Source organism: Hylobates moloch, unplaced genomic scaffold (genome assembly GCF_009828535.3).
Source record: "Hylobates moloch isolate HMO894 unplaced genomic scaffold, HMol_V3 SCAFFOLD_11, whole genome shotgun sequence".
Classification (NCBI taxonomy): Eukaryota; Metazoa; Chordata; class Mammalia; order Primates; family Hylobatidae; genus Hylobates; species Hylobates moloch.
The window spans coordinates 49,010,672-49,025,748 of NW_026652286.1; the positions used below are offsets into that span (position 1 = coordinate 49,010,672).

General features: G+C 41.8%; 1 protein-coding gene across 3 annotated transcripts in view; it reads left to right on the top strand.

Moving 5' to 3' along the window:
• Positions 1-15,077, top strand: part of ACER3 (alkaline ceramidase 3) — a 163,331-nt gene that overhangs the window by 100,973 nt on the left and 47,281 nt on the right. For all 3 annotated transcript variants that reach the window (XM_032166983.2, XM_058446689.1, XM_058446688.1), the window contains exon 4: positions 10,321-10,373. In XM_032166983.2, the coding sequence (XP_032022874.1) occupies positions 10,321-10,373 (53 nt within the window). The remainder of the gene's footprint in view (positions 1-10,320; positions 10,374-15,077) is intronic.

Below are 15,077 nucleotides of genomic sequence, written 5' to 3' on the forward strand. Positions count from 1 at the left end.
TAATTTTATGTGTGGCTCAGGGAAGCCAAAAGATTGGATACCCCTGCAGAGCTAGCCAAGGATTTTTAGTTTCCATCCTTACTCTGAGGAGGGCATATATGTCAAGTCCTCAGTCTTTTGAGCTCTTGATTTCCCATCACTAATCCAGAAACTTCTAGAACAGTAGTACAAATAAAATCTGAGCTACATTTGTAATTTAAATTTTTCTAGTAGCTACATTGAAAAAAAGTACACAGAAATGGGTGAAAATAATAATATATTTTATTTGGCCGGGCGTGGTGGCTCACACCTGTAATCCCAGCACTTTGAGAGGCTGAGGTGGGTGGATCACGAGGTCAGGAGATCGAGACCATCCTGGCCGACATGTTGAAACCCCATCTCTACTAAAAATACGAAAATTAGCTGGGTGTGGTGGTGTGCACCTATAATCCCAGCTACCCGGGAAGCTGAGGCAGGAGAATCTCTTGAACCTGGGAGGTGGAGATCGCAGTAAGCCAAGATCACGCCCCTGCACTCCAGCCTGGCGACAGAGCAAGACTCCATCTTAAATAATAATAATAATAATAATATTTTATTTAACCCAGTATATCTAAAATATTACTTCTGGATATATATATAATCAATATAAAAATTATGAATAAAGTATTTCATATTCTTAAATCTGGTTATATTTTATACCTGCAATATCTTTTTAGTTCAGATTAGGCTTATTTCAAGTGCTCAGTAGCCACATTGGAGTGTCAAAACCTGAGTGTGGCTTATAGGATAGCCACATGGGTTGGGGACCATCCATCACAGAACTCTGGGACCTGAGCCAGTTAAAGAGAGTGTCAACATAGGGGGATAGTCCAGTGTAGGGTGTTAGAGCCTAATTAGGAGTGAGGAGGGTATTTGCACATCAAGGCAGCCCAGGGACAGTGTATTAGAGACCAGGGTTGAAAAGGTATCCATGCAAAGGTGACAGCTCAGTGCAGAATAAGGAGGGTGTCCTCACAAGTTGGGGAGGTCATTTGACATGTGGTTGGAATCTGATTGGGATGGGGAGAGTGCCACATAGTGGGGACATCTTTGTGCCATGTTTTGGTACCCTGGGAAGGTGAGGGTGACTTCTACATGGCAGAGTGGCTCTGTGCAGGATCTGAGAGCACAAGCGGAGTTGAGAGGCCATCTAAGTGGAGGTGCAGCAGCAGTCCGGCACCGAGTGTTGGAGCCTGAATTGAGTGAGAAGGGCATTGCTTGGGAAAAGGAGAGGTAGCAGTGGAAGCCATGTTGCATACAGGGTAATTAATCAAATAAATAAATACATTAAGGAGAATGGGAGCCAGGTTTCTTACTGTTAGAGAACAAAGTTGCAAATATGGAAAAGATGAAAACTAGAATGAACTCTGGTGACAAATTGAAATTGGAGTTAACAGTGCAAACTCCTGTGTTCAATACATACATATATAATAGACATAAATATAGATGTGAAAATATGTGATATGCATATGTAGGTATTTTGTGTATATGTATACGTACTTAAATATTTTAATACACACATATGTACATACATTCTCAAGCTCTGTCCATGAGAGGATCTGGGAATGGGGAACTTCAAAGCCAAAGAATATACCTAGTATCCAGATCTTGTTTTCTAAAAGTCATTCTTCTTAAAAGGAACCAGGGCTGATTCCAAGGGCTGGGGCAGAAAAAAAAAAGGACAATATCAGCCTAGATCATCTTTTTATGCCAGAAAAAATAGAAAGGCTCAAAAAATTATGGGAATATGTCAAAAGGACACTGAAGCCAACCTGAAGGAGTTCCTGGTGGCCCAATCTGGGACAATTTGAGCATCAAAATAAATGGTAACAAGTTATAATAGTTATAATATAACCCGATGAGTAATATGGGAAATCTGAGTCCATACTAAGATAATAAATGATGTATTAAATGAAATAATACATGAGTATAAATAAATGAAGAAAAAGTTTGATGTTGAAGAGTATATTTATATAGTTTTAAAGTACCTTTCCACAAAATACTTAAAAAGGGGAGAAAGAATACCTTTACAGTGGAGAAGCCAAGTGGGAAATACCTTAATCAAGCAACCTAATCATCGCTAATGGGACAAATCAAAATTATATGTGTTAATGGAAAAACTAAACCCTGTCAAATTTTTTATTTTATTATTTTTAATTCTTCTTCTTATTATTTTTTGAGATGGAGTTTCGCCCTTGTCACGTAGGCTGGCATGCAGTGGTGCAATCTTGGCTTACGGCAACCTCTGCCTCCCAGGTTCAAGTGATTCTCCTACCTCAGTCTCCAGAGTAGCTGGGGTTACAGGCATGCACCACCATGCCCAACTAATTTTTTATTTTTTTTGAGATGGAGTCTCACTCTGTCACCCAGAGCGACACTGGAGTGCAGTGTGATCCCGGCTCACTGCAACCTCTGCCTCCCAGGTTCAAGCGATTCTCCTGCCTCAGCCTCCTGAGTAGCTGGGGTTATAATCGCCCACCACCACGCCTCGCTAATTTTTGTATTTTTAGTAGAGACGGGGTTTCACCACGTTGGCCAGGCTGGTCTTGAACTCCTGACCTCAGGTGATCCACGCACCTGGCATCCCAAAGTGCTGGGATTACAGGCGTGAGCCACTGTGCCCGGCCTGTCAAATATTTTTTAAAGGTTTATTCTGAGCCAATATTAGTGACCATGGCATGGTGTGATACTGGTGGGCTGGGGGAAGTCCCCAAACACCAGTGGACCTCTATCCTAGCCAATGTCTAGGCTCTTGACACCATCACAAGAATGAATTCAAGAACAAGTCGAAAAATAATGAAAGTAATTTATTGCAAAGAGAAAAGGTACACAGTCAAGAAAAGGGAGTGCAGGTGTACTTGAGAGAGTGTCATGCAGTGGGGTTTGGGGCTGCTACCTTTACGTGTTTCTCTAACCAAGGAATGGAATATTCATGAAAATTCCTGGAAAAAGGTAGAGTTTTATCAGAACTGTGGTGCCACCCATTTTTACATCAAATATAGGTGTTCCTGGAACTGTCAGTGAGGGAGAAGAAAAAGAAAAATTAGTTAGGTAAACGGTTAAGGCTGGTCCTTGGAAAAGCTGCCTGCCTGAAAAATCACAGCTACAGGCAAGATAGAGCAGCTTGGAGAAAAACTCAGACTGTAGAAGCTGCGTGCCTGAAAAATTGCAGCTACAGTGCACCTGCACAGATAAGCCACAGATAAGCAGGCAAGGCAGGAAAAGTCCAGCATAGAAGCCCTTTGTTCTTTGTATGATTAGCGAGCTCCCAGGAAGTTTCCTTCGCTTTTCAGACATGTACACAGTGGGCCCCATGGAAACTTGCACAGGGAGGAGGGGGGCTTACTTTAAACAAACCCACAATTATACAACCAAAAAGTTTCACTTTATGCTTACCTAGAGACATACCCACAACTACATAGATAAAGGGGAGTTATGCAGTTTTATAGATAAGTTTCTCAAACACTTATAGACATGAGAGCAGTTTCTTATGAAAGCTTCTCAATTCAGCTTTTCTTCTTTTGCTTATGAAACTTTTGCTCCAACCTCATTCTTTGGGTCCACACTCCTTAATTTTCTTGAGACCACAAGCTCGGATAACACATTAGACAAGACCAGTGACCCTGACCTATTTCAATGGTGCTGCTGGGTTTGTGGTTTAGTATGTTAATGAGCATGTAATGAGGTCCTAGGTGAAACCTAGGTCAAATCCAGTGACATGCTGGATCCAATCGGTCTTAGCCAGCTTGGTCCACACCCTGTTTTTCAGGATCTTACCAGCCCAAAGACTCCAAGTCATGTGAAATTGCTGCCTGGAATTTCTTCTCCACCCTGTATTATTCCTATCTCAGGACAACAGAGTCTCAAGAGGTCCTTTGATTTCCTTGTCATGTGATGCTATACCAAAATCAGGTTGAAAAGTAAGCCACATTATAGTGGGTTAAGAAAAGAAACCTGTTTAATAAGATCTTATGGTTTGCAGGGTGTAACTTAACTCTTAGCTAGCATGGCTACTTTGCAACTCTTACCGTGATTATAATTTGGTAATGACTGTTTATTGCCACAGTCTGTTTTGTCAGTCTTATGATCTCTATTTTAACCTTAATCATGGGCAGTTGTGCCTAAACTCCAAAAGGGTGAGGATTATAACGAGGCATGTCAGACCTCCTTTCCCCATCATGGCTAAAAATTCAGTTTTCATGTTTCTCTGGGGTCCCCTTGGCCAAGAGGGGTCCATCCAGTCAGTTGGAGAGCTCAGAACTTTATTTTTGGTTTACATATGCCATCTAATAGGATGCAGTGACAAGAAAAATGTCATCACTTCTCTGATACTCTTGCCAAAGATGTGTAATCTGAATTTAATATTATGAAAACATCAGACAAAACCAAATTGAAAGACATTATACAAAATATCTGGCCTATCATCTTCAAACGTATGATAGTCATAAAATTCAAAGACTGATGAAGTGTTCCAGATAAAAGGAGATAAAAATACCTGACAACTAAATACAATGTACATGTGTGTGTGTTCATATTTGTATTTATGATATTATTGAGACACTTAAAAAACTTGAATGAGGTCTGCAGATTACATGTAGTCATAAATCAATGTTAATTATTGATTTTGTTGGTAGTATTGTGGACATGTAGGTGAGTTTTTTTTTAAAGTATAACTTACATACCATAAAATTCACCCTTTTTTTTTTTACCCTATCATACAACAGTAAAAATTCACCCTTTTAAAGTGTACAAGTCAGTGGTTTTATGTATGTTCACAGATTGTGGAGCCATTGCCACTATCTAATGCCACAACATTTCATCACCCCAAAGAGAAATCCATGCCCATTAGCAACCACTCCCTATTACTCCCTCCAATGACCCCTGACAATCACTCTCTTCCTGTATGGATTTGCCCATTCTAGACATTTCATATCAATGGAATCATATAATGTGTGGCCTTTTATGTCTGGTTTCTTTAACTTAGCATGTTTTCACACAGTTCACCCATGCTGTAGCAAGAAGTACTTAATTTTTTTACCTGAATAATATTCCATTGTATGGATATACCACATTCTTTTATCCACTTATCAATTAATGGAAATTTGGGTTGTTCGCACATTTCAAGTATTATGAATAATGAATAATGTTGCTATGAACTTTTGTGTACAAGTTGTGTTGTAGGGAAGTTTAAATTTTTCCCCAAAGGCTCAATGATTTGAGTCTATAAAACACACTGATAGGCCAAGCGCGGTGGCTCATGCCTGTAATCCCAGCACTTTGGGAGGCCAAGGCAGGTGGATCACAAGGTCAAGGATCAAGACCATCCTGGCCAACATGGTGAAACCCCGTCTCCACTAAAAATGTAAACATTAGCTGGGTGTGGTGGCACATGCCCACAGTCCCAGCTACTCGGGAGGCTGAGGCAGGAGAATCACTTGAACCCAGGAGGCAGAGGTTGCAGTGAGCCAAGATCATGCCACTGCACTCCTCCTGGTGACAGAGTGAGACTCCATCTCAAAAAAAAGAAAAAAAAGCGATAATAGATTAACAAGAAAAAAGGCATACAGGTCTTATTAACATGTGTATGGGCATGGCATACAAAATATGAAAAACTCAAATGGTCAGAAGATTGATACTTTTAGACCATCTTGAGGTCACAGAAAGAATAGGGGCTTGGAGCTTGACGAAACAGGTTACGGTAGCAAGACTGGTTATAAGAGGAAGAGAAGAGGAAAGGCCTGGCTAGCAAAGGCAGCCTTGTTATATGGATGAAACTTCATGGGTAGCAGCTCTCAGAAAGAATACATGGTAGCCTTTGGTAAATGTTTCTGTCAGACCTTTAAAGGTGTCAGATTCTCAGTTAATCTTTCCTAGATCCAGATGAAGGGGTGAGGGGTGGTTCAAAGCCTGTTTGCATCTGTTGTTTACTTGACTTTATTTCCTCTACAAATGCACATCTCCCCTAGAAAAGACAGCTTTTTAGCTATTCTTTGGTTTCTAGTCCCTCTGAATCACTGTCCTGAAATATATCAAAGAAATATATTTGGGGGTGAAATATTTTTAGTTTCCCTCATTGTGGATGTATGTTTTCAGTTTTCTTAGACCTATACTTAGGAGTGGAATTGCTGGGTCATTTAACCTTTTGAGGAACTGCCAGGCTGTTTTTCAAAGTGGCTGCACCATTTACATTCCCGCCAGCAACTTCTCCATATCATTGCCAATACTTGTTATTGTTTATCTTTTTAGTATAGCCATCTTGTGGGTATGAAGTAGTTTCTCTCATTGTGGCTTTGATTTGCATTTCCTTAATGACTAATGTTGAATATCTTTTCATGTGCTTATTGACACCATTTGTATATCTTCATAGTAGAAATGTCTATTGATATCCTTTGCCTATTTTTAAAATAGCCATAGTTGTATTTTTCTTACTGAGTTGTAAGACTTCTTTCTGTATTCTAGATACTAGACTCTGGATACAGATATGATTTGCAAATATTTTCTTCTGTGAGTTTTCTTTTCACTTTCTTTTTTTTTTTAACATAAATTACATTTATTTAAATATCCTCATCGAAACACATCTTATGAAGCATCTTTTCTGTGACACCCTGATCTATTCCAGATCCACTCTGTGCTGCTGTTTTCTGACACCAGTTTCTGCCAGTGCCCTCCAGTGAGGAGCCCCCAGCTAGGTATTCTGAGGGTGCATGTGTCTCCCTCAAGGCTTCCTGAAGCAGGGGCACGACACCTTCTCCATGTACCAGGGGGTGAAGGTCTGCAGGGTCAGGGGTTGGGGGGAACCCCTGTGTTGTTGCTCCTCCCTGCTGCTGTCCAGAGTCCTCTGCAAACTGCTGACGCCCTTCCCAAAGTGGCAACAATCTGAGGGTCTGACACCCACAGTGGTGTGTGTGGGACCCCCAAGGTGCCCGACAGTAACTGATGGTTCCTATCCCCATCTCTGGACTTCTGGGCTTCCAATGCATCCCAAATGTTCCTTTGTCGTGATGGTGATGCCACAGGGCTCTCAGGATGATCTAGGCACTGTTCTTGGAGCCCCGTAAGTGAGGCCAGGCCTGTGGAGCAGAGCAGCTGCCCAGGTGACAGCCATGATGGGGCCTCTCAAGCCGGGAAAGGCAGGAAACTGATTCTCCTGAAGTTGGCCCCTTGATTTCAGCCTGGTGAGACCCATTCTGGACTTCTGACCTCCACAACTGTCATCAGCTTTGCCATTTTGAGTCACTGCATTTATGGTGACTTGTTACAGCAGCCTTGAGACACTGAGATTACCCCCCTGTGCCCCAAGTCTGTGGTGTCACTGCTTCAGCCTGGCCCTGCTTTTGCTGGGACTGCTGCAGTAGCCTGGTGAGCCTGACTGGATCCTCAGTAGCTGTCAGACTTTTTATCTGAGGACCCCAGGGGTGCTCGCCCTGTGGTGGTCATGATCTTGGTCCTCAAAGGGACAGACATGTCCATACCTCATGCCTGTCCACACCCCCAGCTCCTCACCCAGCTCCAGGGAAGCATGAGCGCCCAGCTCAGGGTTGGGTGCCAGTCCCTTCCTGCCCCTAGCAGGCCCCCTACAGATGCTGAGTTCTACCATGTGGGACACAGGCAAGCAGGCCCTTGCCAGGCTTAGAGCACGGATGGCCTGTCCCATCTTTTCACTTTCTTAGTAGTGTCCTTTGATGCAAAAAAAAGTTTTCAGTTCTACTGAAGTGCATTTTATCTGTCTTTTTTTTTCTTTGGTTGCTTATGTTTTTGGTATCATAGCTAAAAAACTATTGCCTAATCCAAGGTCATGAAGATTTATATCTGTGTTTTTGTCTAAGAGTATAGGTCTTACATTTAGGTCTCGGTCCATTTTGAGTTAATTATTTATGTGGTGTGAGGTAGGGGTCTGGCTTAATTCTTTAGTACTTGGATATTTAATTGTCCCAAAACCATTTGTTGAAAAGACTGTTCTTTCCTTATGGAGTTGTCTTAGCACTTTTATTGAAAATCAACTGGTCATAAATGTGTGAGTTTATCAGCTCTCAGTTCTATTCTATTGACTTATATATCTATTCTTATGCTATTACCACATAGCCTTAATTACTGTAGATTTGTAGCAAGTTTTGAAATTTGAGAGTGTGAGTATTCCAAGTTTGTTGTTCTTTATTGAGATTGTTTTAGCTACTCTGGGTCCCTTGCATTTTCATATGAATTTTAGGATCAGCTTGTCAATTTCTGCAAAAAGGTAGATGGAACAGGTTTTCACCATGTTGGCCAGGCTGCTGTTCTATATCTTCTTACCTAACTTTGAAATAGGGCTTGACACCATATGGGTCATAGCAGCTAGATGGGCATTCTTACTTTTATTGTTTCTGGATAAAGATCAGTCTTAGTAAAGGTAAGAGCCAACAGTGATACAGTTGGTTATAGCTTACTAAAAAGAAAAAAAATCTTTCAGTTACTTTAGTGTGTACCATTAACTTTGAGAGAGGTATCAGGAAGTAGAAGTCAGATATGAACTGCTTTAAATTGTGGCTCCACCACTTAAAAGTGTCTCAGGATCCTTAGGGTGAAGAAGTGGCACATACAATGAAACCTGAAAAATATCCAGAAGTGATTAAGGTAAAGAGGGACTAGGGGAAGAGGAGAAGCTTAAGTAGAGGAAACAGCACATGCAAAGGTCCCGTGGTAGGAAAGAAATGTGAAGAACTGAAAGCCCAACATTGTTGAAACTTAATTAGTGAGGGAGAGAAGGGATATAAATTTTTACTGTTGTTGAAGGGGTAAAAAAAAAAAAGAGGGTGAATTTTATGGTATGTAAGTTATATCTTAAAAAAAAAAACTCACCTACATATCCACAATACTCCCAATAAAATCAATAATTAACATTGGTTTATTACCACATGTAATCCACAGACCTATTTCAAGCTGGGATCGCGCCATTGCACTCCAGCCTGGGTGACAGAGTGAGACTCCATCTCAAAAAAAAAAAAAAAAAATTAATGACTAAAAATAGTTAACTTGCACAAATGCTATTATTTTCATAATTCTAATAATTTACCAGAATACATCATTCACTTTACATAAGCTCTCTTCCTACTTCCTAGAATGCCTTTCTTCACCACCCCATTTCATTTCATTCCTGCCATAACTTTCTTTGGCTTTTGTGTGCCCCTTTTGTTGGAATCCTTACTCTATATTTAATCATGCTTTCATTCCTTTAACCTCTAATTAGAAGTTAGAATTAGAATCTTGAAGGCAGTGACTGTGTCTTAAAATTGTATCCTCAGCTCTTAACACATTACTTGGCACATAGTGGACATTTTATTAAAGAATTAATTAAATGTGTATCTAGTGATAAATAAACTCTGTAAGATTGGTATCTACAACACCTAGCTTAGTGTCTAGCTCGCAGTTTAACACATAATGGCTGCAATTATTATTACTACTATTATTATCATTGCTAATAATAATAAATGTTATTTCTCAGAAGTATACTTTACTTGGATTAATAAAATTATTTCCCTAGCCATTAATACCTCTTCTTATGTATGTTAGTAGACACTTTACCCATTTAAGGTGATACAGGAAGGATGGAAATGCAAAAGAATACTGATAGGACCTATGCACCTGTAGATGATGGACATCATTTTTTTCTGGAGGTACAATATCATAGTTTGTAATACCAGATGATATGAGCAGCACAATGACAAGTCTGCCCTCCAGGAATAGTGAGTCAGGTACCCTGCTTAGGTATGTACATTAGGACACTTGGATGACAACCTTGTTTGTTCAAAAACAGTAAACTACACACACATACTCAGAGTAAATTTGATGACAAATATATAAAAAGAATTAGTAAAAGAAATGAAATAAGAGCTGAAACCAATTTTTTTTTTTTTTGAGATAGGGTCTTGCTGTGTTGCCCGGGCTGGAGTGCAGTGGTGCAGTCATGGCTCACTGCAGCCTCGACCTCTCAGGCTCAAGCAATCCTTTCACCTCAGCCTCCCAAGTGGCTGGGACTACAGCCACATGCCACTACCATGCCCTGCTGATTTTTTTTTTTAAGTTTTTGTGGAGACAGGGTATTACTGTGTTACTCAGGCTGATCTCAAACACCTACCTTCAAGCGATCTTCCGACCTTCAAGCGATCTTCCAACCTTGGCCTCCCAGAGTGCTGGGATTACAGGTGTGAGCCTCTGTGCCTGGTCTAAGAGCTGAAAATCTTAATCATTTTGATGTTTTATTTTGATTTGCATAATAATTGCGGCTCCATGATATTCAAGCCTGTTATCTATCTTTGTTTCTTATAGCTATTGGATGAACTCCCAATGATATACAGCTGTTGCATATTTGTGTACTGCATGTAAGTACTTTTAAAATTTCATTGTTTGATATATTTTTAAATTTATATTTGCCTCATAGTGGATTAATATAACTGATACATTTATATTACTAGGATATTTTAATAATGTAGAAGATTATAAATTTTATGATATCAATATAGAGTATAATTTCTGGGAAGTTACAATAATGTTGTTTATTAACTTTTGTGATCTCAAAACCCTGTAGCCAATTTAGATAGAATCTAAATAGCTTAAATTGCATAATTTGCCTTTCCCAAGTGAATAATGTATACAAATTTAGATAAAGATTTTCATATTGTGCCATAAAAGTTTTCAGATAAAGTTTCTGTATTCTACAATATAGTTTAACAAGACGCTTACCAGAAAAGTGAGGTACACTTCTAGTTGTATAGTGATCGTGTCAACTTAATCTCCTTTTTGTTTGAAGTTATCTTTTAAATAGATACTTGTTTTCTTATTCTAAGGTAGACTAAATGCTCTCAAGAATATACTTATTTTGATTGGTTATTTACAAATATGGAAACAGTTTATAGGCCATTCCCAATCCAAAGTTCTCTTACTGTATTATATTCTGTTTACTTTATTATCAAGTTAATTTGCATTTCTGGAATGTCAGGGAAAAAATCAATCTTGAAAGATAAAAACGATTATGATAGTAACATTAGTAAATGCTAATATTTATCTACTTTGTACTGTGCTAGGCAGTGTACAATGCCACCTCTAATTCTCAACAACTATGCAAGATAAATGGGTATTGTCCCCATTTTATAGACAAGGAAGTAAAGCACAGAGAGATGTAGTAACTTGTCTATGGACAAAAACAGAGCTTGATTTAAAAGCATACCAGCCAGGCCATTGTCCAGGTAAGCAGTCTCTAAGGAACACTGAAATATCCCTGGAAATATATCATGATGGAGAAAATTACAATGATCACAATTCCTCTCAAGGAGAGGTTGGAAGAACACTTTGATAGGCTGCCTGGGTATGTGGCAGAAGTGTGGAAGTTGGAAGTGAGACCCTTCCTGTACTGCATGATCAAATAATGTGCCTTCTAAGGAGGGTAGGTGAGGTTAGCTATAAGTCTTCTATGTGAGTAAGTTAGGGTATGCAGGTTTGGGCTCTAGCTAACTCACGGGGAATATTAGAGAAAGCCTCCTTCACCCATTACCCTGCAGCATCAGCCTTCTCTAAATGTTGGACAAGTATGTTAAGAATATGTGTTTGGAGGGGCAAAAAATTACTAGCTTATGTAAGGACCCACATGCCTGAGTCAAGCCCTGGTAACAAGGCTTTTGAGGGCAGCAGTAGCCCAGTTAGAGCAGCCACTGCAAAGACGCTGGCTGCAGCAGGGGAGGCAGAGCTGGCGGGGGCTGGGAACAGTTGGGAACCCCGTCCCCTACTGAGTTGGTGGGGCAGGAGCCCCACACTCCTGGGCACAGGTGCAGCTGCCCAGCCACGGCTCTGGACCTGGGCATCCCTGTGCTCTTGGAGTTCCAGGAAGCCCCTTGCCCCTGCAGGCTTGAAAGTGCCTGCTCCCACTGCCTGGCCTTTCTCCACTCCCAGCACCCATTCCAGGGCAGAGCAAAGCTGTGGCCGAGCCTGGGTGCTATCGCAACCTGGCCAGGTGTGCATGTGCTTGGGGTGGTGCTGAAATGCCAGACCCCTGCCACCTCCGCCCCCTCTGAACTTTAGGCACCAACAAGCATGGGAGGGAGGCCGAGGCAGGGACTGAGGGCAGGTTGGCGTGGGCCTGCAGGCACCCCTTGGCAAGAACAGCCTGGGCACCATAGGCCATACATTGATGGTGGCAGGAGGCAGACAGGCTCCTGGGCAGAAAGGAGCAGTCCCTGGTGGAGCTCCACCTTCAAGCCAGGGACAGCCTGAAGCCTGGGGGCCAGGCTGTCAGTTCCAGGTGGAGTCTGTGGCCCAGAGTGAGAACTTACAGTGCTTTTTCCAAGCCCTCCCATGGCTGCCCATGGATCAGTCAGCACTCACTTCCTCCCTTCTGAGCCCATAAAAACCCCAGATCCAGCCAGACTCACACAGATGACTGGAAGACCTACCTGCAAATAGGAGCTACCCACTCTGGGTCTCCTCTCCACTGAGAGCTGGACATTTGTTGGGATGACCTGCCTGCAGATAGGAGCCACCCACTTTGGGTCTCCCAAGAGCTGTTCTGTCACTCAGTAAAGCTCCTTTCCACCTTGCTCACCCTCCAGTTGTCCGCATACCTCATTCTTCCTGGACACAGGACAAGACCTTAGGACTTGCCAAATGGTGGGCTGAAAGAGATGTAACACAAACAAGGCTGAAACATATCCCTCTCCCCAGCTTGCCACATTGCAGGCGATGAGGAGGAGAGAAGAGCTGTGGCCCTTCGGGGAGCCCAGACCTAGGGGCTCTGCGAGCCAGGGCTGTGACACCCTTTTGGGGTCTTGGTGGTTTCTGGCATCTCCAAGTTTCCAGGCACCACTGCATTCCCCTTGTCCAGATGGGGGTGCCCACAGTGGAAGATGCTTATGGTGTATCTGATCAAACCGCAGGCTTGCATGGAGCCAGTGCCTATGCCAGCTTCTGGAGCTGCCTGCCCTGCTACAATAGCCAGTGTGCCTGGCTGTGCACAGTGGCCAGACCCCAAGCTTGCTCATTAATACACCTCTCACTGCTCCATGCCTGGCTTCCCCTTAGCAGGCATGGGATCCAGGCTGGTAGCATGAGCCAAGTGCAGCCTGCCAGGCTAAGTGGGCAGAATGAGCCCAGTGGGCCAGAACAAAACTCGGGCAAAGGTGCCACCAGCCACAGAGGTTTCTGGCTAGAAAAGCAACACCCTAAGGATCCTGAGACACTTTTAAGTGGTGGAACCACAATTTAAAGCAGTTCATATCTGACTTCTACTTCCTGATACCTCTCTCAAAGTTAATGGTACACACTAAAGTAATTGAAAGATTTTTTTCTTTTATTTTTAGTTAGCTATAACCAACTATATCACTGTTGGCTCTTACTTTTACTAAGACTGATCTTTATCCAGAAACAATAAAAGTAAGAATGCCCATCTAGCTGCTATGACCCATATGGCATCAAGCCCTATTTCAAAGTTAGGTAAGAAGATATAGAACAGCAGCCTGGCCAACATGGTGAAAACCTGTCTCTGCTAAAAATACAAAAAATTAGCCAGGTGTGGTGGTGTGTGCCTGTAGTCCCAGCTACTCGAGAGGCTGAGGTGGGAGAATCACTTGAACCCAGGAGGCAGAGGCTGCAGTGAGCTGAGATGGTACCACTACACTCCAGCCTGGGTGACAGAGTGAGACCCTGTCCCCACCAGAAAAAAAGATGTAGAACGGGAATCAGAAAACTTTTTCTGTAAAGTGCCAGATGGTAAATATTTTAGGCTTTGTGGGACAGGAGTCTCTGTTGCAGCTCTTCAACTCTGCTGTTGCAACTTGGAAGCTGCCACAGATAATATGTAAATAAATGAATGTGACTATGTTCCAGTAACATTTGATTTAAAAAAACAGGTTTAGCTGGGCACAGTGCTCACACATGTAATCCCAACACTTTTGGAGGCCAAGGTGGGAGGATCGCTTGAGCCCAGGAGTTCAAGATAAGCCTGGGCAACATAGGGAGACCTCGTCTCTACAAAAATTACAAAATTAGCCAGGCATGGTAGTACATGCCTGTAATCCCAGCTACTTGGGAGGCTGAGGTGGGAGAATCACTTGGGCCCAGGAGGTTGAGGCTGCAGTGAATCATGATTGTGCCACTGCACTTCAGCCTGGGCAACAGAGGGAGACCCTGTCTCAAGAAAAACAAAAAACAATACCAAACTAACAAAAAAAGCAGGCTCAGGCCAAGAGATTGGCTCTTGAGCCATAGTTTGTCACCTTGATCTAAAAAAATACAGTAAACTCCTTTTAATAACATATTTTAAAAACTATTCTGATGTTTATATATCTTTAGGAGAAGATATTCTTGAGCTAACAATTATGACTATATTGAAAAGAATCAGATAACCATCATATAATGGGTACAAATAACTCATAAGTATTAGTGCTAGGAGACGGGCATAGTTGCTCACATCTGTAATACCAGGACTTTGGAAGGCCAAGGCAGGAGTATTGCTTGAGCCCAGGAGATCAAGACCAGCCTGGGCAGTATAGTGAGATCCTGTCACTACAAAAAAATTTAAAAATTAGCTTGCATGGTGGTGCACACCTGTGTCCTAGCTACATAGGAGGCTAAGGCAGGAGGATTGCCTGAGCCCCAGGAGGTTGAGGTTGCAATGAGCCATGATTGTGCCACCACTGCACTCTAGCCTAGGGGACAGAGCAAGACCCTGTCCCAAAAAAAAAAAAAAGAAAAAGAAAAACAGTTTTAGTGCTAGGGAACAGCAGATATTACTTAGAAGATAAGGATACTGATACTGTAGTTCAATTTTCAGCTCTGATATTTAGTAACTGAATGAGCTTAAGTAAGTCAATCTTTGTTCCTTCATTTGTAAAAGTGGAGACTATAGTACTTACAAATTTCCCATGAAGATTAAAATAAATGATTTAATTGTTCATAAAACAAACTTACTGTATGCTATTCATGTATCATGCACTGTGATAGGCACTGGGAACTGGGAAATTAAGTAAGAAATAGTCCTTTTACCTCAAGAAATTTGTAGTTTAGTAAAGGAAACAGAACCAGAAACAAGCAGCTTT